The sequence below is a fragment of the Capricornis sumatraensis genome, chromosome 9 (genome assembly GCF_032405125.1).
Source record: "Capricornis sumatraensis isolate serow.1 chromosome 9, serow.2, whole genome shotgun sequence".
Lineage (NCBI taxonomy): Eukaryota > Metazoa > Chordata > Mammalia > Artiodactyla > Bovidae > Capricornis > Capricornis sumatraensis.
In genome coordinates, this window is record NC_091077.1 from 93,344,509 (window position 1) to 93,368,881 (window position 24,373).

The 24,373-nt window shown below is 39.0% G+C and overlaps 1 protein-coding gene across 4 annotated transcripts in view; it reads right to left on the reverse strand.

Moving 5' to 3' along the window:
* Nucleotides 1-895: 895 nt before the first annotated feature.
* MCTP1 (multiple C2 and transmembrane domain containing 1) overlaps nt 896-24,373 on the reverse strand; it is a 559,548-nt gene continuing 536,070 nt past the window's right edge. For all 4 annotated transcript variants that reach the window (XM_068979294.1, XM_068979293.1, XM_068979292.1 and 1 more), the window contains 4 exons: nt 16,735-16,844; nt 12,852-12,961; nt 2,474-2,571; nt 896-967 (listed from right to left, as the gene is read on the reverse strand). In XM_068979294.1, the coding sequence (XP_068835395.1) occupies nt 896-967; nt 2,474-2,571; nt 12,852-12,961; nt 16,735-16,844 (390 nt within the window). The remainder of the gene's footprint in view (nt 968-2,473; nt 2,572-12,851; nt 12,962-16,734; nt 16,845-24,373) is intronic.

Genomic DNA, 24,373 nt, shown 5'->3' on the forward strand with positions numbered 1-24,373 from the left:
ATACTTGAGTATTAAATATTTTTAAATGCACAGAGGCATAATCTGACATCAAAGCAATGTGAATTTAATTTGCTAGATTTTTGACAACTGAACTGGGTTGCTAATTTGTTGACTTGGTACAAATTAATAGTGGTTGGTATAAAAATCCTTATAGGCAATCGTTTATAAACATGGCAGTATTTTTTGTATCGTCTTGTAGACATTTTAAAGTTTTAGATGGAATGATAGAAGATTTGGAAATTTTCTTTGTAGGATATCAGTGTATGGAAAATTCTCTTGTTGAGGTGACTATACTTTCATTCATTAGCTTAAAATCAGCCTAGTCATAGTTAAATAATGTGCACAGGAATGAATATCAGGATCTGAATCTATGAAAGTTGAAATGCATCTGTTCCATTATTTAAGTTCTGGGATTCCCTCCCTCCCTTTTGAAATGTATAAAACATAGAAAACTGTAATGGATTATTTTTCAGATAAAAAATAGTCACATTAAAAAAAAAACTTTAAATTCAAATTGACATTTACATTTTATGTAGATTTAATCAGAGCACAGCTGAGCATTTAATCTAATATTCTAGTTTTTCCACTTGTAATTAGAGAAGTATGTATCTCCCAATGTTAATCATTCTTACATTTGTTGTTCCAGTGTTATACTATTATCCACAGCTAGCAAGGCTTTCAGGCAGCAATAGCTAAACCTTTATCAAATTGTTTCTGTACAATGGAAGTATATTTTCAAAGACATACGCCTTTGTACACTATTTACAAATTCTCTCAATCATGATAAAAAGGCAAAATAAATAAAAAACTGAAAGAAAGGAAGTGCTGCTGAGGCTGAAGTCTTTTTCTTTTATCCTCCCACACAGATGCTGGTCTCCCCAGTGCTGGGAGCTGGCTAGCCAAGATTGTTTTTCTTCCTTTTACATGGGCTATGAGAAGGATCTGGTTTCAGTTCTTGGTATTGCACCTGTTTAAACAGAGTTCAGAGAAAGGCTGGTCAGGTGGCCACTTTCTGGCAAAGGAAGGAAAAGCAAAGGAATTGAGAGACTGTGCTTGGGGGAAAAGCGGTCACTCTGGAAGCTGTATGAGACCTGCAGCTGGGATGCAGAAAACAACGGAAGGACAGGGCAAGAGTCAAGGGAAATCTTGCCAGAAACTAGACGAGAGCCCTGATAGGAACTTTGCTGACAGGCCAGGATCTCCACTACCCATACACATGTGAACCATCTCCATCTATTTTGCAGGGCTGAATAATGGTTCTTTGCAATTTATTATGTGCTTGTTTAATATAAGCTTCATCTCCATCCAGCCCACCTTCGGGTCAGATAGCAAATCAAAGACTCAGCAGAAGCAAAGGAAAAAGGTACTGTTGCAACCCAGCTTCAAGTTTGAATAAAAACATTTCTCATTTTACTCTGAAAATATTTAATGATTAATGGGCACTAGTTAACCTCAAAGGATTAAGATATGCCCCCATTTTAAAAAATCAGTTACTTTTGTATGGCTGAGTCAATCTGCTGTGCACCAGAAACTATCACAACGTTGTTAATTATCTGTATTCCAATATAAAATAAAAAGTTTTAGAAAAAAATCAGTTACTGTCCCCCCCACCCCTTTATTTATCTCTAAAATAACCATCTTTAAAACTCACCTAATTCATGCAGTTTATTTAGGGAAGTGTTTTTCTCAGTGTCTGCTGGCACACTTTGCTTTCATCATCTAATATTCCTAATTCCTCCTTCAGGTAATGGTGACTTCCCTTCACAAACTCCAGCTGAATCTTCCTTGGAGGACTGCTCTCCCTCCCTGACACCCGGTAGGTTCTGTATGCAGTGCTCTCTCTATAAGTTTCTTGTTGGATAACACCTCAACTGGACTAATCCCTGAGTGGCAAAATCTTCTACAGGCTTTATTAACTTTACCTGGCTCTTCTAAGACCTTCAAAATTAAATGGATATGAACGTGAAAACCCAGTGCCATACTACATTAAAAATGATACAGGATTAAGAAATATTGGAGGTTTATCTCCAGACCATTGCAGTAAAATCACGTGAATATTTTGGTTTCCCAGTGCATATAAAAGTTCTGTTTATGATGTATGGAAGTCTATTAAGTATGCAATAGCATTACATCTATAAAAGCAATACCTTAATTTAAAAGTGTTTCATTGCTAAAAAAAAAAAATGCTAAGCATCATCTGAACCTTCAGTAAGCATTAATCTTTTTACAACAGTAACATCAATGATTACAGGCCACCATAACAAATACAATAATGAAAAAGTTTGAAACATTTCAAGAATTACCAAAATGTGACACACAGAATCACAGTGAGCAAATACTGTTGGAAAAATGGTACCAATGGACATGCTCAATACAGGGTGGCCACAGACCTTCAATTAGTAAAAAAGCAAATATTTCTGAAGCCCAATAAAATGAATTATGCCTGCAGTAATAGTTAATAGAATCTACATACCACTTGCACATCTGAAGGGACTCTGGAAAGGAAATCGAGTAGTTCATTGTTATCAATTGCATACGGATTCCGAAGCTTTTTTGTAAATTTATTGATTCCTGAAAAAGTGACAGATCAAATATTACTGAAACCTATACAGTTTGGAGTCTGAAGGTACATTCCTGGCAAAAAAGTATTGTTGGTGATTTGAAGATCTAGGTTAAGCTGCCTTGATTTTCAGCCTTGACTGACTGAACCAGAAAACCCAGTCTTCTCCCTCCCTTTTCTCCCTTCCTTCCACCTTCCAACTCAATGGCTGCTCTGTTTTTCTCTTTGTGCTTCAGTGGCTTCTTCCCAGCAGGAAAGGCTTTCTGTTTGGGAAACAAAGGGCACAAGCAGTGACCTATCTTGTCTTTCCCCTCAAATACTTAGAAGCTTTGTTGTAGTTTTTCATCTATGGTAAAACTTATCTACCCTACATTTTGGATTGGGATTAAGGCAAGAAATCTGACTTACTGGTTCCCCATTTTCAACAGAGACGCTTTTGGTGGGGTTTTTTTTTTCCCCCAGTGGTGGGGAAGTGTTCCTGTTACGCAAATAAATGTTCAAAAATGCATGACCTGGTATTTTGTTTTTTTAATTTTAAACTGACCTGGAATTAGAAAAGGTTTACCACCAGCTTTAAAAAAAAAAACATAAAAAGCTTTGAAGATGGCGACGCATAAGCATCGTAAACCCACCAACGTGGGATTTCTAGCTGCATATGGAGCTGCCTCTGAGAATAACCTGAAAACTGGCTGAGTGCTGTCTACACACCAACGACAAGAGAAGGCCCACACTGAAGCAGGTAGGAGAGGCAGGGGCACAGTCTCAACATAAACTCCACTCCTAGCCTGACAACCCATGGTCAGGAGGGAGCTCTCTCTGAGGAGTGAGGGTTTGAACCTCCACATCAGGCTTCCTTGACTCTTAAGAATTGTACCTAGAGGGAGAAGCCACCAAAACATCAAGCTTTTTTTCCTTCTAGTTTTGAGAAATAATTGACATATATCACTGTATAAGTTTTAAGGTGTACAACATGATGATCTCATGTACACATAGAGTGAAATGATTATCCCAATAGGTTTCGTTCATATCCATCATCTCATATGTTGATAGATAACAGAATTTTTCTCTTTTTCTATAAGTTGGGGGGAGTGGTCTTTTGCTTTTTTCCCTCCCAATTTCACATATAAATGAAATCATATAGTTGTTTTTCTCTGACTTATTTCATTCAGCATAATGCCTTCAAATCCATTCATGTTGTCACAGATGGTAGGATTTCCTTGTCTTTTTATGGCTGAATAATATTTCATCATATACCACTTCTTCATTCATCCGCCAGTAGATACTTAAGTTGTTTCCATGAATCAGTTATTGTAAATAATGCTTTGTGAATATGGGGGTGTAGATATCTTTTGGGGTTGGTCTTTGTGTTGCCCTTGGATAAACTCCCAGAAGTGTAATTCCTGGATCATATGGTAGTTCTATGTTTTTATTTTTAAGGCATCTCCATACTGTTTTCTGTAGTAGCTGTACCACTTTACATTCCCACCAACAGTGTATAAGGGTTCCCTTTTCTCTTCTTTTTAATAATGGCCATTCTAACAGCTATGAGATGCTATCTCATTGTGGTTTTAATTTGCATTTCCCTAGTGGCTAGGGTTATTGAGCATCTTTTCATGGACCTGCTGGCCATTCATACATATCTTTGGGAATATGTTTGTTCAGGTCCTTTGTCCATTTTTATGATGATTATTTTGCTCTTGGGTTATATGGGGCCTTTATTGGATATTAGCCCCTTATTATACATATGGTTTGCTAGTATTTTTTTTCCCATTCTGTAGATTGTCTTTTCACTTTGTTGATGGTTTCTTTTGCAATGCAGAGGCTTCTTGGCTTTATAGAGTCCCACTTGTTTGTTTTTAATTTTGTTGATTGTACTTTAGATGTGATTTGCAAAAACTGTAACCAAGATCCATGTCAGGGAACTTCTTAAAAAATGTTTTCTGCCAGAAGTTTCATTGTTTTAGGTCTTACAGTCCATTTCAAGTTATTATTTTTGATTAGTGTAACATAGGAGTCAAGTTTAAGCTTTTACATGTGATTGTCCAGTTTTCCCAGCCCCATCTATTGAAAGGACTGTCTTTTCTCATTGAGTATTCTTGGCTCCCTGGTTAGATATATGCTTGGGGTTTTTCTGGGCTCTCAATTTTTGTCTCAAAACACATAGCTTTGAAAACCAACTTGCGTGTTCAGACTTACCCTCTCCAGGACCCAGCATGGAAATAGCTGATCCAGGGGCAACCAGACCTTTTGTGGGAAAGGATCATTTGCTTGCCTCCAAGCTCTGAATGGAAGTCATTCAGGGAAGACATCTGATGTGAAACGTTCAGGAGCCTGCCTACTTGGGGGACAGAGACTGGCAGCCATCTTTTTTCGTTTCTTTCCTGGCAGGAACCATCTCTCCCCAGCTACCTCACTCCAGCCAGTTGGTACCGTCTTCATGCCCACCCTCTGCCATGCTCCAGAGCACCAGCATCTCCTTGAGGGGAGCTGTTACACATCTGGTGCCCGAGGTTTTATGTCTATGAGGCAGTTCAAGATGGCAGCCTAGGACAATCATGAATTCACCTCTTGGAGACAATCTTACCATAACCCCAGGCCCAGTGCAGCTACCCACCATCAGGAGGAAGCTCACAAACCCAGAGCTTCTCTCAGAGTAGCCAAGAGAGAAGTAGCTTTTGTATACCATGTAAGGCACCTCAGCTTTTAAGACCTTCACCTGAGAGATGAGCCCTCAAGGCACCTGGCTTTCAAAACAACAGGCTTGCAGCCATGGGACCCAGAAGCCTGTAGTGAAAGGAAAATGGCTCCTAAAGAGCTCATGAGTACTCACTCATCGCAGGACCCAGCACAGAAGCGCAACTCTCTGAAAGATGCCCAGGTTCAGTGTGAAGAAAGTCCATCAACTAATCTTCAGGGGTTTTGGCCAGAGAGGCAGGGACCTGCTGGGATACTCTCTGGGGATGGAAGCTGGTGAGTCCCATCTCTGAGCTCTGCCTGCACTGCACTTCAGAACACCAGTATCTCCTGGAGGGGAACTTCTTTTACATCTGTCTTGTGTCCTGGGTTTTGTGGCTGCCACCCAGGGTGATACCCCTTGAGTGTTTGTTTGGCTCTGGAGGCTATGGGACTTGTATTCCTGGGTCTGTGGAACTGTGACATTTGGAGAGACAGTTCTTGGCAGACGACCACTCCCAGGGAACCAGACAGCAGAGACACACTCCCAGTCTTTCTAAGAATGGGGCTATTTGCTTGTCCGGGAGCTTTGGCCTGAGTGGCAGGATTACTGTCTGGCTCGCTTAGAGGAGCCTATGGAAGGGCTGTCAGGAAACAGTGGAGGCTGGAGGATGCAGTCGTTGCCTTCTCCAGCCGGCCAGCATCTCCCAGAGCCTTGTCTGGTGCCCCAGTGTTTGCAACTGCTCTCAGGAGGCACCCCTACATTGCCTAGTTCTGGTGGCCAGAGGGCCTGATGTTTGCAGGTTCTAAAGGACTGTGACCAATGGAGAAAAGAGTTCTGACACCCTCAGGGCACAGCAAAAAGTATAGACCAAGGAGCTTAGTCTCTCTGTGAAACAGGCCTGTAAGCTTATGGCTGCAACCTGAGGGGCAGGCTTCTAATTAAACACACATCTAAGAGCTGACTGTGAACCCTTCCAGACACCTCAGAGGGGCATTCTTACACATGTCTGGTGCCCCAGTTTTTGCAGCTGCCACCCAGGGGATACCCCTCAACCACCTGACTCTGGAGGTCAGGGGAGCTGGTGTGCCTGGGTCCGCTAGAACTGTAACACTCAAGAGACAGGTCTCAGCAAGCTGCCCCCACCAGGGCACTGCACAAACGGGAGACTGAAACGCACCCCCAGTGTTTCTATGAAAGAATCCTATGTGCTTGTTCTGGAGCTTTGGCCTGAGGCACCACTTTCAGCTTTGGTACACATCTGAAGGCTTGTGGAGGGACTCTCAGGGAGCAGAGGCCAGGGGGTGCTGTCATTGCCACTCTCCCTCACCACAGCTCATCAGTTACCTCCCAGAAAGGAGCTTACAAACTCACCCAAAGCCCCAATTTTTGTGACTGTCACCCAGGGGACACCTCCAGATCCTCTGGCAGCCAGCTGGGCCTACATTTGCAGCCCCACTGTATGTATTTGCTTTAAAAGCTGCAGCCCAAAGGGCTGACTTTCAGTGAGCCTGAGTCTAGGTGCTGACTGAGCACCTCCTGTTCGAGACACCCACAGGTCTTGGCACATCCTCAACTACTGAGAGCTAAGGCAAAGTTGGATAATAAGGTTCATCTTCTACACAAGACCACTACTTCCAGGCTGGGAGAGGTGGCTCTTTCATCTAACTCATAGGACCCTACATAGAGATTCAAGCAAAATGAGGGACATGTTTCAAATGGAAGAACAGGATAAACCTCAGGGGAAAAAGTCCTTAATGAAACAGATGTTATTTACCTGATAAGGAGTTCAAAGTCATGCTCATAAATATGCTCACCAAATTCAGAATAGTATGGATGAACACAGTGAGAACGTCAATGAAGAAATAACAGATGAAGTACCAAATAGAAGACACAGAGCTGAAGCATAAAATAATACACTAGAGGGATTCAGCAGCAAGCTAGATGAAAAAGAATACAAAGGATCAGTGAAACATACTAACGTTTGCACTATAGGGAGTCATAGACAAGGAGAGAAAGAGGGCAGGAAATGTGTTTTAAGAAATAATGGCTGACAACTTCCCTAATCTGGGGAAGGAAACACGTACAGATCCAGGAAGCCTGGGGAGTTCCAAATAAGAGAAACCCAAAGAGACCCCCATCAAGCCATATAATTAAAATATGAAAAGTTAAAGATAGGTATAATGAAAGCATCAAGAGACTTAACAACTTGTCATATACAAGAGAATCTCCAGAAGACTGGCAGATTTTTGAGGAGAAACTTCACAGACCTGAAAGGAAAAGAAAAAAACTTCCAAACAAGAATACTCTACTCAGTTAAGCTATCCTTCAGAACTGAAAAATTGTTTCCCAGACAAGCAAAAGCCAAGAGTTTATCATCACTAAACTGGCCTTATGACAGATGTCAAAGAGATTTCTTTAAGCCAAAAAACTGCTATAAGTAGCAAGAAAACACATGAATGTGCAAATGTCACTAATAAAGGTAAATACATAATAAAATGTGGATTAATCATTTATAAAACTATTATGACGATTAAACAACAAATATAGTAAAATTATAATAGTTAAGGTATACACAGCATACTAATTTAAAGAAGGTAAAATGTAACATATGAAACATGGGAAACAGTAAAAATCTAGAACTTTCAAATGCATTCAAACTTAAGTTTTTATAAGTAAGCCTCACAGTAATCGTATAGCAAAAGCTGACAGTAGATATACAGAGCAATAATTACTTTAAATGAACTAAATTTTCCAATCCAAATACATAGAGTGGCTGAGTGAATTAAAAAAACAAGCCTCTTCTATATGCTGCCTTTGAGAGATGAAGTCAGATGTGAGGACACATGAGACTAAACGTCAAGGGATGAAAAAAAAATATTCCATGCAAATGGAAATCCAAAGAAAGCAAGGGAAGCTATAACTTACATAAGACAGACTTTAAAACAATCCAGACTGGAAAGGAAAAAGTAAAACTGTCGCTTTTTGCAGATGACATGGCTTTATATATAGAAAATCCAAAACACTCCATCAAAAAACTGTAAGAACTAATAAATGAATTCAGTAAAGTTTCAGGATACAAAAGCAATGTATAAAATGCTATTGCATTTCTATATACTACAGTGTACTACCAGAGAAATAAATAACAAATTTAATCAAGAAAGTGAAAGACCTATACACTGAAAATTGCAGGACACTGATGAAAGAGACTGAAGACCAAACAAATAAATGAGAAAGTATTCCCTGCTCAACGATTATAAGAGTTAATATTGTTAAATGTTCATACTACCCATAGCCATCTACAACTTCAGTACTATTCCTTTCAAAATTCCAGTGGCATATTTTAATAGAAACAATCCCACAATTTGTATGGAACCACAAAAGTCCCCCAAATTGCCAAAGCAATACTAAAAAAGAATAAATCTGGAGCTATCACACTCCCTGCTTTCAAACTATATTACAATCCTCTCATAACTAAACAGTATGGTATTGGCATAAAAACATGACATGGATCAGTGGAACAAGATAGCCCAGAAATAAACCCATGTATATATGGTCAATTGTTTACAACAAAGGAGCCAAGGATATACAATGGGGACAGTCTCCTCAATAAATTGATGTTGGGAAAATTGGATTGGCACAGCAAAAGAATGAAGCTGGACTATTATATCATTTATAAAAATTATTCAAAATGGACTGAAACCTGAATGAGAGACCTGAAACCATGAAACTCCTAGGAGAAAACATAGGTGGTAACAGAGTAAACAAGTGGGACTGCATGAAGTTAAAAAGCCCAGCAAAGGAAGCCAACAAAATGAAAAGGAACCTACAGAATGGGAGAAAATATTTGCAAATCCTATATCTGATAAGGGGGTAATAGGTAAAATACATTAAAAACATACACAGCTGAATAATCAAAAACTATAAACCAATTAAAAACTAGGCAAAGGATATGAATAGATGTTTTTCCAAAGAAGACAGATAGCCAACAGGTACATGAGATGCTCAATATTACCAATCATTAGGAAAAGCAAAATACAAACCACAATGAGATCCCACTTCACACCTATCAGAATGACTGTATAATCAAAAAGACAATAAATAACAATTGTTGGTGAAAATCTAGAGAAAAGGGAACCCTTGTGCACTGTTGGAAGAAATGTAAACTGGTGCAACCACTATGGAAAATACTTTGGCCACCTGATACAAAGAGCTGACTAATTGGAAAAGACCCTGATGCTGGGAAACATTGAAGGTAGGTAGGAGGAGAAGGGGATGATAAAGGACTAGATGGTTGGATGGCATCATGGACTCAGTGGACATGAGTTTGAGCAAACTCTGGGAGATGGTGAAGGACAGGGAGGCCTGGTGTGCTGCTGTCCATGGGGTCCCTAGAGTTGGACAGGACTAAGCGACTGAACAACAGCTGTGGAATAAAGTATGGAGGTTCCTCGAAAAATCAAAAATAGAACTACTACTATAATCCTATAATCTTCTGGGTATCTATCTGAAGAAAACAAAAACACTAATTTAAAAATACATGTGCACCCCCATGTTCATTCAGCATTATTTATAATAGCCAAGACATGAGAACAATCTAAGTGTCTGTTCATGGGTGAACGGATAAAGCTGTGGTGTACATATGCACAATGGAAGATTATTGAGCCATTAAAAAAAATAATAAATGGCAATTAGAAATCTTGCCATTTGTGATAACAAGGATTGACCTCAAGGGCATTCATTATGCTAAGTGAAATAAGTCAGACAAAGACAAATACTGTAAGATTCCACTTACATGTGGAATCCTTAAAATACAAACAGAAACAAAGCTCATAGATACAGGAAACAGATTTATGGTTACGGAGGTGGGCAAGTGGGAAGTGGGTGAGGGAGTCAATAGGTACAAATTTCCCGTTATAAAACGTCATGGGAGGCTTCCCTGGTGGTCTAGTGGTAAAGAGTCCACCTGCCAATGCAGGAGACGTGGGTTCGATCCCTGATCCAGGAAGGTCTCATATGCTGCAGAGCAGCTAAGCCCAAGCACCACAACTATTGAGCCTGTTCTCTAGAGCCTGCGCTCCACAACTAGAGATTGGCCCCCACCTGCCACAACTCGAGAAAAGCCCGCACAGCCCCAAAGTTCCAGCACAGCACAAAAAAGAATTTTTAAACGTCAAGGGAATATAACATCCAGCATGGCGACTATAGTTAATAATGCTGCAATACACATTTGAAGGTTGCTAGGAGAGTAGATCTTCATCACACGGAAAAAAGTGTTTCCATTTCTCAATCTCTGGCATTGAAATTTTTAGAAGCCAATTTTCCTTTTAAATTACAAGAAATTTAAATTTAATGCTTGCAAAAGATGCTTCTGTGATTGACTGACTTGGATCACTTCTTGGATTAGAACGGCCAAGACCCATTAAAATGAGGCATATCTACCCAAGCTAAATTATCCAATAGTGAACCCTCTGCACTACCTGAAGAGCAAATATGGATGAGGAGCAGATACAGGTGAATTTGGAGCTAGTATACAAAAAAAAAACCTTGACGAGATAGACATGTCAAAATAATGTATAAAACTAGAGTTATCTGTTCTTCATATTCTATGGTATAATGCAGAATTTCAATTGGATCAGTCTACTGTGTTAAATTTATATGGGACTTAATAAATTACCAAGCATATTCACATAAATGTAAACAAAGAGCTTTTTGTGAAATCAACAGACTGGGTCACAAACCAGAGCATCTGGGCTCTTCTTCAGGGATTTCGGCAGAATAAGCTAATGCAATTATGATTTGGTCTCTGTCTCCCCATGTGAGACCCATGTCTTAAATTTTTGTTTAATATTTCAGCAATCACCTACCACTAAAGGAATACTGTTCTTTGTTTTATTTTATTTGATGAAACAAGAGACCCAAACACATTCTCTGAAAATTACGTTTAAGACAGCTTGCCAGTGAGGCCACCCCAGGTTATACAACCAGATGTCTGCCGTGGGCTCCACTTTCTGACAGCCTGGGGAAAAGAAACCAGAAGTTCCCCACCTATCACAACTGAGATGGCAGGTCTGACCTGGGTAGGTTAGAGGTAATAAACTGCCACACCTAATGCCCTACCCTAATGCCTTCAATAAAACAGCATCTGTTTTAAATATCAGAGGAAGGAATGAAAGAACATACAATCCGATCCCAAGAACATAGGGAAATACCTCTTCCCTTGGATAATGAAAGCACTCTTCTGTTTCTTTAGATTATAGGAATTAAGAAAACCTAATCACCCTTCCCTTCACCCTCCACTCCCTACCCAAGATGTAAAGGTAATGATGGTGATAAAAAGGGCAAGAGGCTTGCTCAAGATATGACAAGACAGCCAAAAAGAAGAGTGAGATTCAAGGATTTTAAGACAGGGGGGCCTGGAGACATCAGACCCTCTTCCATTTTATTCCAGCATATTTCTTTAAAAGCCTTGATAGGAAAAAATCAAAACTTTCCTTTTCATCTTTATGCTTTCAGTAAGTCCCATGTTTTCTGAAGTTAAAACCCATTTGGCTCTCTGCATTTTGTATAAGTTTAGTAGTAATCTCGGGTGTATACAGGCCAGGGGCAAGTAGAGCATTCTACTCCTACCCAGTCTCATTTATATATATATATATCTCATTAATGTAGTTTTATACGTTCATCAGTCTCAGAGACTGAAAATTGAGTTTTCCAATCAAAAGAATTTTGTTGGCTGAGGAAAACAAACTCCAAACTATGAAGAGTGCTGTAAGTACCACCTTAAATAGAGTCTAAAGTGAAGTCGCTCAGTTGTGTCTGACTCTTTGCAACCCCATGGACTGTAGCCCACCAGGATGCTCCGTCATGGGATTCTCCAGGCAAGAATACTGGAGTGGGTTGCCATTTCCTTCTCCAGGGGATCTTCCCGCCCCAGGGATCAAACCCAGGTCCCGCGCATTGCAGGCAGACACTTTACCATCTGAGCCACCAGGGAAGCCATGAATAGAGTCTAGGTACATAGGAACTGTCAGCATGCAGCATAATTGCATTAAAAATTAGGACAGCCCCTCCCCAGATAGCACCTTGAAAGTGGGTTTTTACAGAAGCATTCTTGTTGGGTACACACAGAGCAGAAGTTTTTGTTCCCGAGCAGCCTTCCAATGCCAAAGACCCTCTTCCTGTTTCCTAGGGGTGACCTCTTAAACATGCAGCCGTATATAGGACCATGTTTACGGACACCTCCACAAGATAAAGTACCACAGCACAGAAGCATATTGTCCTAAATGCACCATATAGATCGCAATGCCTGTGTTTACGTGTAAGTGGTGAAAATAAATCAGTGCTATCTAGACAAAGCTACACTTTGATGTATGGAGAATCTGCACCACTACATGTTTATAGTATGATGGAGCCTATGGTGCCAGATAAGAGAAATGCATTTTGCAGGTAGACCTAAATCTTCAGACTGTTGTGATTTTAAACTGACCTGTCTCTTTTCATCATAGAATAGCTTCATGACCATAAATACAGGGAGCTACTGACAGTATAACTCATCCCTTAAAAATAGTTTGTTCTTAACAGCTATGACAGTTTTTTTTTTAAAGAGGCTTTACTTACCCCAGACAAGGACAATGTATCTCAGCGGAATGAAGTACAGGATGACTGTGAACACACAGAGGGCTACAATGGCCAGCCAGCTTAAGAATGGGACGGTCCAGTTGAAAGTACTGAATGAGAAATCAACACATCAGCAATCTGAGCACTTCACACGTTTCTCAAAGATGAAAACGAAGGTGATTCAAACTCTGGACTGCAGATCTAGTAAACACTTATTTCTTTGGGGAAGAGATGCCAATGGTCTTGGGCTTTCCTGAATACAGGACCCAGGTAAGGGTTGTTGACACCAACCCCCTCCACATTGGCTGAGGTGACTTCAGGGTGTAAAGTCGTCGTACTACTTGGGTGACTTCTAAGGGTTTAAAATCTTTTTCTACTTCTAAAACTAGTACTCAATCTTGTTTTCTCCAACTTCTGATAGAGGAGAATGCCCCTACCATTCTTTCTTCTGTGAACTCTCACATAGGATTACCCACAGTGGAAATAAAATATTGCCAGCAGTTGTCTGTAGACCTAAACCTTAACACTGTTGTGGAAATCCTCAGAACTTCAGAAACCCTTAGAAAAATACTTTCCACTTCAGCTATGTTTCAGATGGAACTAGAAGTCAGCAAGGGGAAATTTTGTAAAAACTTTGTTCCCATCATTGCCCTCCTCCCAGCAGTACATAGATAATTAGAAAGTAAAGTCAACACATTATCTGCTGTTCTCCCTGCGTTGTTTCAGCAAAGGAGAACATGGCACATTTGAAGACTACAAAGGAAGTTTAAGCTGGAAAAGGGTGGGCTTTTGATAATGTAGAGGGTTAGAGCCAGAGATGGAAGCAAGACTTGAGTATTGACAGGGATAAAACATCAGAACAAAGAACAAAAGTGGGATCAACAAACAGAAGGAGAAGTTACAAAATAGTACCAAGAAGATGGGAAAGACTTCAGTGGAACAAAAAGAAAGGAAAAATCATGACAGAAGGCAAACAGAACACGGAAAGAACAGATATTTTCAGGCTTTTTGTGTAGAACATCCGTAGTAAGTCTCTGATAGTTTTTAAGAGAGAGTGACAAAATTATAAACAGACTCACTGCGTGGAGCCTTCGAGGTCAGGTATATGAACCGTGTCTCCATTTACAGGCATACTACTACCTCAGTGCTCGGCCTCCAAGGAGGAACTAACATATGTTTGAGTGACTCTTTAGCATAATTTAATGAAAACAACCAAAATAAGTAGCAAATCTGTGTTCAAAGCCTAGATTCTGTTTTGTGACTTCAGGTGGTCGACCTCTTTGAGCATCAGCTTTCCTGGTATAAAAATGAGGACAGCTTTTCTTGTATCCAGAAAGACTGGTAGTGATGGCAGTATGTTTACGTGAATCAAGGTGATGTTATTTACAGCCATTAAGCTCTAGAAGTACTGTTCAGCACTTCTTAGCAGTGAGAAGGACCCCAGAGACACTTGGAGAAAATATTGAAATTGTACATGATATGGATAACTGTCAGTGTTTATTTCTTCTAATTTCCTAGTAATGGATGCTCTGTTCACTTGGACTGGGTTTTTCCAGAGAAGTCTGTAGTCCAATAAAGGATGTTTGTCACGAGATTTTCTCATGTACTACCCTTCAGCCTAATACGTATTCCTAATACAGAGTTATTCCTTAACTCTGTGGCATATGACTTGCTTTTTGTCTTTCTCTAGGTCACATCTAATTTTTTCCCCCCAATAAAAAAGCCACAGTTGGATCCAACCAGGTTGTCTTATTTTTAGTAACTCTTGGGGTCTGGCTTTTCTGTTGCGTTTTTTTATGTCCTATGGCCAGAGTGAGCGTCCTGTAATTGCCACCAGGTAAAGGAGCATGCCTTCCTTCCTCACTGACACCTGTAGTCCCCTTGCTTCTGCCCGCTGTGGAGAGAACAGAAGGCTGAGGGTCTGTGTGCTCTCCCGTGGTTGAGCTCAGAGCCATCCGTCACACCATCCTCACGTGGAAAACCCTCCTCCTGGGCAGCCTCGCTGAAGTGCTCCCTGTGTTCTTATTCCTCTTGGAAGGATAAATGGCAGTGAACACCAGTGTAGCTAATGTCAGAGGAAAAAAAGGCCACCCTTTTTATTTCCACAGTGTATCATGGAATCTAAATCTAGAACGTGATCCTATACCATTCCCCCCCAACCCCCCCTCCAAGAGATGCTATTGAAGAAAGTTCTGGGAGGGTTATTTCATAACAAGATGTGATTATGGAGACTTCCATTTTGTACTTAAAGATTGCATCTAAATCTGGTTTCTAGATAGATCCATTTTATCCAATGTGACTCCAGGGGAGTTTGTCTCATTTTAGTAGTCCAAAGATGATTATGCATAAGAGAGGGTTCCTACAAGACTCACTAGATACTATGCTATGTTCTTGTACCTCAGCCTATACCTCTATCTCTGTCTACCCCTTAGAAAGTTCGACCAAATCCAGTTTTCCCCAAGGCTGATCCACAGCCACGACCTGGTTATTTCCTTCAACTGGCCATGGTCTCTTCCAGTACCTGTCTGAGGTCTCCTAACCCCCAGAGTTACAAAGAAGCCTCGCCCCTTCAGGCACTCACAGTCCTGACCTCAGAGCTGACCCGGGGTCTTCTGCTATAAATGAGATGATATTCCTGTTAGATAGTCCACACACTGTACCTCAGGGAAGGGACAACACCCAGTAGGGAAATGCCCCATTTAGGACTTTACACTCTGCTTCTGCAGATAGGTTGTGGAGAACAAGGAAACATTTCTTAGAGATGGAAATAACACGAAGAAGAAAGATGTGGAAATCAATCTTTAGAAGTCTGATACTGAATGTTGCTTAAAAGTCCCATTTGGGAGTCAGAGGGAAGCTGTTGTGTCTAATGTGAGAAAGTGGAAACTCAGCACCTATGCATATGTGGAAATGTATTAAAAATTATACAAAATAAAATGCATTATGCCTTGAAACATGAAAGGCACCAGATGAACGACCCACACCTTTAGTTTAAATAATTTACTCCTTTCAATTTCTGTGTATGCCCAAGCATCCAAGTCTGCTGCACACTTTTGGTTATAAATAATAAACAATGAATAGAGATATGAAACTAGAAACATATAGGCTTATCCAGGTATAAAGCATACCTTCTTGAACAGACCATTTAGAAATCAATATGCAGGCCAATTTTCATGTAGTTTAGTGGCATGAGCCCTTAGTATACTTTTTACTGATTATTAATTATAAATCTACCTTACCATTTTTAAAATTAGTTGTTTTAAAATATAAGTATATAAGATAAAGTAAAATGCAAATTATGTTTCTTAATTTTACTTTTGTTCTCCGTGAATCTCTGATTCTTAACTTTTAAATTATAAAATTGTTTATTTTCTAAATGACAAAGTATTAGTTTATTTCATCTATAATTATGATCTCAGCTAGTTAGAATTGAAAGAATATTTTCCAGGGTGCTATTTATAATATTTTTTTAATTTAACTTTATTGATGAAACTAACTTGACCAATAATAAAATGCAGGTGTGTCTTGATTACCTGAAATCCTCATTTAACTCGTTTTTTTTTTTTTTTTCCTATTGCAATTTCATATTCTAAGAACAAAGTCTCACTGTGAAAATGTGCTAAAATTTAGGACGGTGTTATTTTTTTCAAAGCTACAAGTATGCCTTCTTTCCAACCAATATGTTCTAAATTTCAAAGAGGAAATTGACAGAACTTTCATAAAACCAAAGACTGGCAGAAACAAAGTAAATAATGATGAAACTGAGCAATAGATCACCCAGACGGAGTGTCCCCTGCCAGAAAGAATGTGGCATTTCACCCTCTGAGAAACAAATGGACACTGTCCCCCAGAAAGCCAGGGCTCGCATGTCAGCATCACTCACTTCTTTATCCTTTCGCCAAAGGAAGCCACTTCATCTAGGATGTTCTGGACACTGATACATACCTCCTGGATGGCATAAATTTTATTTATAAATCCCTTTTTTTCACTGTCCTAAAACACAATAAAAAAGAGAGATTCTATGTGAGTAAAGGTATCTATATCCTTCAGGGCTTGAATTCTTTTCATTGTCAACAAGTACATCTTAAATGAACTTCATTTTTCCATGGATATAAGTGGATGCGTGCAGCCCATGAAAATTTTAGATAAGAAGAGAGGTGGACCAGGAAGAGCACTCAGCGTTGTAGACCTGTGTCAGGGTACAGGTGGCTGCAAAGCACAAGACTCAGATTCTGTGGCTCTTGCCCTGATGAACAGAAACATTTCAGCAGGCGGACAGGAAGCGTGAAGTGGTAAGAGGGAGATCAGGTCTCAGAATGACCAAATCTGGAATCTCTGCTGACCCTGGGCCCACCATGACATGATACTTAGCAGACCCAGTTTTCTGGCCTGCCACCCACAGACCTAACTTTGGTCTTGGCTCCAGATTATTTTAATAGCAGGGAATGCTGGGTGTAAATAAGAAAACCTGTGAGCAATGAAAATTGCACACACAAAAAATGTTTTTTAATTAAAAATAATAAAATCAACTGAAATCCAGTAAGTGGACACTTCTAGACAGCACCTTAGGGACAGCAAAATACATAGCCTGGTCCCTGTCTTAAGAATAGAGCTTCCACTTCATGCTCTATTAGTCAGGGTTCTAACTAAACATTTCCCCCTATTTGTATTTAATTCTTCCTTTTAAAACTTGTGTTGGCCCTAAGCTGTGTACTCCAGCAAATGGGTGATTAGTCAGGGTTTTAACTAAACATTTTCCCTCTATTTGTATTTAATTCCTCATCTTAAAACTTGTGCTGGACGTAGGCAAAGCTGGTGTGTGCTCCAGCAAATGGGCGCGGATTCAGCATAAAGCACCCAAAGAGTGGTGTGAACCTAGGGGGGTAATGTGCACGTTTTGTAATTTTAGACCCAGCGGAAGAAATAATGGTGGCCTTTCATGATAGAAAATTCTGCTTAGTAGCCTGGCACCAAAGGCACTTGCCTAGGCTGTTTGGTGGAGACCATCCAACCCATGACTCCATTTCTCCATGCCAGCTTGAATCTCTGTGGAAATGTAGATCCAATTTCATTACTTTTAACTTCTTCTGAACACTTGCACACTGCCAGAACACTTGAGACCTCATGTGGCAGTCAGTGCTTGCTGGAAGCAGCCAGGAAACCAGAATAATAATGTCGTCATGTTGCACATTTACATACTGACTTTCATTTTAGCAGAGTCTAAAGCACTTTGCACTGTGAACACTTGGCTGGGGCTGGCATCCTGCCACCTTGGAAAGTGAGGGCAAGTGAATGACAGGTGTGTGGGCAGCCTCCAAGGACAACAGGGTACAGTGGGACTGGGGATGTGGATGCCAGTTTTATAACATGATCTTTAGATACCAGTTACTTAGAGCCTTCACTTTAAATTTAATTCCCACAGGAGATACTGCCTACATGATTCATCTCACTTATGCCAAACGGACTGTCAGGCAGTGAGGTAGATGAAATGCTTGAGGCTCAAAGTTTAGAGAACAATGACACACTCTTGGAGTCCCCACTGTCTTCAAAAGTTGCCCTTCACTTGTCATTACAAACACGGGTGCATCAATTTTTGGTCTTTTTTCCCCCTCCCCAGGAATAAAACAAAATCCATTCATTTCACCTATGCAATTGTACATTTTAGAATAAAATGGACAATCAGTGGCTCTTTGTTCCTTTTATAATTGCAGAATTGGTCTGCTCTAATAATCTCCACGGCCTTCAGTGTTCTCCATCAAGCACCAGCTAAGTTCATTTACATCTATGAAGTAATGTGTTCTTACAAAATATTTTTCTATATCCAGAATAAATCAAGTTGAAGATGAAGCATGCTGGTTATACAATGAAAGTTTACTGAGAATAAACTCTAACCAGTCTGAAATTATGAGGTAAAGAATATTTCTTTCACAATAGCAATAAAATGTATAAGGTACTTAGCCATACCTTAACAAGAAATGCACAGAATCTTTATTAAGAAACTAGAGATAATAAATTTCTGCAATGGAAGACTAAATATTAAAAGAATGCATTCTTTTAGTTGAACATAAAGGTTTAATTTTGCAATTTCAACCAAATCCTAATGTGTTTGGTGTAAAGTAAAATGGGGAGAATTTGATGAAGTATTTTTAAAATTTGTTTGGAAGAGTACCTATAGCTAAGCAATGTTTGCAGAAGAGAAATAATGAGAAAGCATTTATTGTACCAGATATTTAAGTAATTAAAATATGAAAGATAAGCATTAAAAGAGGAATTGTATGATAAAGCACCATCATAAATCTATCATAAAGAAGAAAATATTATGTTACTGGGTAATTGCGTTAACTATTTGGGGAAAATTATATTAAATCATGCCTTAATAGATTCTCAAACATATTTGAGATAGCTCAAATCTACCTCAGCATCTGTCTCAAACTAAAGTATCCCAAATATACATTAAATTAATTTAAAAGAAAATAACTAAAAAAGAATTATAAAAGCAGAAGAAAAGATAGGTAAGTTATTTACTGACCTTGGAATAGGAAAGAACTTTCTAAACATACAAGCAGTAAAGAAAATCACAAAGAAAAATAATTAGTAGCAAAAGTTACATAAAATCTTATATCAAAAGTTATAAATTTAAAAGGCTAAGTGAGAAAAAAATTTGAAAAATATGACAAATGAAGGGATAGGATTTCCAGTATATTCAACAAACATCTGAAGCAGTTTTCATGGCAGTTTTTTTTTTTATAGTAACAAAAACAAAAATCATTAACATGTTGGGTATATAATTATGTTAATACAAATGATAGACTATTAGGAAATCAAAAAATACTGCTTAGAAGAGTGAAAATACTTATGATCTACTAGAAATTTAAAAGAATGGGAAGTAAATGTGATATACAGCATAATCCTAACATTTTTGAAATGGGTAGGATGGAAAACTGATGAAGGGAATATGTCAAAATATTAAAGGTAAAATGGATATTTGCCTTCCTCATGCTTTCCTATAATATTCAAATTCTTTGCAATCAATATACTTTACTTTTATAACCAGAATAGTTCCCAGATTTTCTATAACATCACTATAAAAGTAATAGGGATAGAAGACAAATGAATCAGCACTCACTGGACATGATTTTATACGGTTTATGTGTTTTTTCCTTAATTTATTTTTTTGTATTCTAAATTATTTTTAGAAAGAAGTAGAATGTAAACAGACACTCATTAAGCACCATAAAGTGCTCTTCACGTAGCTCATTCAGTCCTCACCACCACCCTACAATGTATTTTTCCCTACTTTACAGAAGAGAAAACAGGCTCACGGAAAATGACAGCACTTGGAATTAGGACTACAACTAGCCAACTCGGAGTCTATTCTCTGCATGATATACCGTGACCTTCTCATTCTACCCAAGAAGATTTCAGTTCCCACACAGGATCCCTGTGAGGATAAACAAGAAGAAAAGACTTGCAAAGATTTGGAAACTTATTATTGTAAACACCATGATCAGCAAGAAAATGAAATCTAGAATCTTGATTCAAAAATGGAAATTGGAAGGTTGTTAGAAACCACCAGATTTAACATTAATAATGTAGTGTGCAAATATAAAATATGAGCCCTTCATTAATAAGATGTGTCATTTTAGGCATCTACAAAGACTATTTTTAGTAGATACTTTAAATCCAAGTACTAATGTTGAGTATTGGCTAAAGAGTTTTAAAAAATCTCATTTAAAATTTCTTTCTTCTGCATACCCATCCTTGTCACCCCTCACCACCAAAATTCAAAATAAAAAAGTCTGGAGTGTTGGCAAATTTTCAAAAGGAAATCTTTGGGATAAAATTTTTTATTTTAAAATCTTTCATCAAATTCTATATTCCTCCACTGAGGTCTCCAACCAATGAAGTAATTACTCTTTATATACAGTATATGACCCAAAACTGCAGTGGGTAATGGAATTGCTCTGTGTTGCTTTCCAATATTTCACACTTTTTTCATTAATGTTCAGTACTTTATTAGTAGAGAATAAATTGATACATTACTTTTATTGTCATTTTTACTTTCCTTTATAAACCAGCCTGAATGGAAAAAAATATCATAGGGTACTGAATCATTGAAAAGCTTGGAAATGACACTATTGTTTCCTTTTTTTTTAATGCATTATTAAGGTTTCTTTTCAAGATGTAAAAAGAAACTTACCTGTAAAATAGAACTATAACTGTAAATCTGAAAACATGTGAGATGTATATTATACAAGTTTTTTTCTAAATTCCATATGATTTTTAAAATTTAGTTATTTTCAATAGTCCACAAAATATCAATAACTGCACACCTGAAATATAGTGACTCTTTCATATTCACCTATTTTACTATCACGTATCCCATTAGAAAATGAACTGGATTTTTCCAAATAACTCTCTGGTCCCTAGCTGTGAGATATTGAGGGAACTCAAGACCTAAGGAATCAGTATGTGCTGCCAGTCACAGATTTTGTTCCAAAAGAGAACAGGAAGCCAAGGTGATGGGTGTCAGGGGATGTGTGTTCTGTGGGGGTGGGTTCCTTGTGCACCCAGCTGCATCTTGCCACAGTCACTCACACCAAAGAGGTCACTGTCAGTCCTGTTCACGTCAGAGAAAATGAATCTGTTGGACACCTGTGCTGTGTTCAACATAGCAGGCATGTAGAATGTGTTGCTCAAAATATTGATGTTATAAAATTCAACTTATTTCACTTTCTAGGGTGAGAGCTTGTCTTAAGAGTGTAAGAGGAGAGTGCTATGAAGTCTCATATCAGGATGAGCACAAAACAGAACTGTCCTAGGAAACCAGAGCATATGTTCACTTTATGATCTTCTGGAGGAGGCATGCAGATTTTGGTTTTCCTTTAAAGTCCTGCTAGGTAACCTCGCAAAAGGTGAGCAGTAAGACGTATTTTCTATGATACATAATCGTGATAGTTTACTGTTGAGTACAGCTCTTCTGTGAGCAAACATAGCACCAAGTATACAACTGTGTTTGGAATATGTTTATGTTTTATGTGATTTATTTTTTATGCTAAAGATGGTTTTAGTGTACAGCTTTTTTAGTTCACTCAGTAAAATGCCCTGCAAAACTGACTTCCTCTCAGATCTATACTTCTAACCTAAGGAAATGTTAGACATGATGTATAGGTTGAATAAAGGCACATAAAGTGGCAAAATGTTTTCTTTGTGGCAATATTCCTTTTTTTCAGGCATAGAAACCTACCTTGCAGCCTTAAATCTAGAATACTGAAATTCTTATCGAAATCAACAACTCAGGGACTCTTGACTACTGAATCTCACCTCAGTGTCTTATTCAGTTTTTATGATATCAAATCTTACCCAGGTTACTGGGTGCTGTGGCTCTTTTTCCAATATTCGCCTTGAAAATAGGAACCCTCCACTGAAATATTAAAAGTGTCCCAGGTATGGTTAAGGTCAAGAAGACAGATGGGGGGGCCTTCCCTGGTAAAGAATCCTGCCAATGCAGGAGAAACGGGTTTGATCCCTGATCCGAGAAGATCCCACATGTTGTGGAGCAACTAAGCCAACGCACCACAGCTGCTGAGAGTGTGCTCTAGAGCCCAGGAGCCACAAATACTGAAGCCCAAGGCCTGGAGACCATGCTCTGCAGCAAGAGAAGCCACCACGATGAGCAGCCTGCACGCCACGCTAGAGAGCAGCCCCCACTCGCCGCAACCAGAGAGAAGTCTGCAGCAACGAAGACCCAGCACAGCCGAAAATAATACAGAATTAAAAGGAAAATAAAGTCTGTTTTGTCTGAAGTAAGTATTGCTACCCCAGTGTTTTTTTTTTAAAAAAGACAGATGGACACCATTTAAGACAGAATATTTTCTTTTAAAAAGTAAGAAGTATTGTTACCCCATTGTTTAAAAAAAAAAAAGATGGACACCATTTAAGACAGAATATTTTCTTTTAAAAAGTAAGAAGTATTGTTACCCCATTGTTTAAAAAAAAAAAGATGGACACCATTTAAGACAGAATATTTTCTTTTATAAAAGTAAAACAGTTCTCAAAAATATTTATGTTTCATGGTCATAAAGAGGACTAAGTTAAATAAGCCACATAGAGCTCTTAGTATAATATCTGGTGCAAATAACTGTCCCGTAGCAGAAGCAGTATAGCAGTAAAACTTGGCATACAGTTCCTTATCAAGACAATTCAAATTATTTTTATCTATTTTTGTTCCTCTGAAACAAAATTTTGAAATATTAGAACTCCTCAATATATCTAGAGGAAGGTAGGGCAACCCACTCCAATGTTCTTGCCTGGAGAATCCCATGGACAGAGGAGCCTGGTGGGTGACAGTCCACAGGGTCGCAAAGAGTTGGACACGACTGAAGCGACTTGAGTATGCCTCAACTAGTGAAACTTCTTATGCATGTTTAGTCGTGCCCCAGATGACTTCGTGTCAGCTTGTCAGATTCCATTTTAGAGAGTGATATTGGTTTCTTTATAATGTCACATTGAGGTTTTTTTCCCCCCTCCTTCTGCTGACTTTACATGTTTTCTTTTTTTTTCCCCCAGAATGAACATTTACCTGGTCTTAATTTTTTTTGCTTCCTCTATTTAGTATACTTCGCTTTTCAGTACTCATTTTCTACAGTACAATTTTTAATCACATTTAGTTGTTCCTCACCCTGTTAACATTCTGCATGTACCTTTAAAGGTGATTGCAAAATAACAAAAATTTGGAAAGCGCTATCCCTTGGGCCAAGCAATGAAACCGGGCATTTAAAAATGGCAGCTGGCACTCTTAAAGGTTGTGATGAAAGCCAGGAAAGAAGGAACAGAAGAAAACAAGGGCAAAGAAAGGGAGGGAGGAAAAGAGGGAAGGCAAGAAGGAAGAAGAGAAAAGGAAAAGGACGAAAGAGCAGAAAGAGGAGACTGAAGGAAAGAGAAAGGAAATAGAGGAGAGGAAAACTTGAAGAAGGGACACCCCATGGGACAGGAGGATGAGGAGCAGATAAAGCGCCTGGGGGTGAATATGAGGAAGTGAAGGTGAATATTCTTGAAGATGACTTGAAGTCAGGCAAAAACGAAATCGTTGACTACCCACCTTAAGTTCTAATTTTTTATTATTTGTAAAAAGGCTATACATAAAATGTTATATTTCCATTAAATATAAATGTAGATAAACCTTATAGAAAGTCCCCAGGGGGCACAGATGAATCTGCTGTTGGGAGGGAGAGTTCCCTGGAGCCCAGTTTCTTGCTATTCAAAACCCTCATCATGTAGACCTCAAGGGATTTGCCAGTCTCCCTCTAACCATTTAAGAAAATTCCTTGTAACTGTCCAGTTAGTTCATGTAATCGCTTGAAAGATTACGGCTATATATCAATGTCAAAACCTTTGACTAATCTCCTTGCCAGCAGGCAGGAAGTACACTTTCCAGGGGGCGGTCCTATAGATGATGCCACCTCAGGGCGCTCTGTCCCAGGAGAAGCTCCGCTTTCAGATGGACTCTCGAGGGAAAGGGC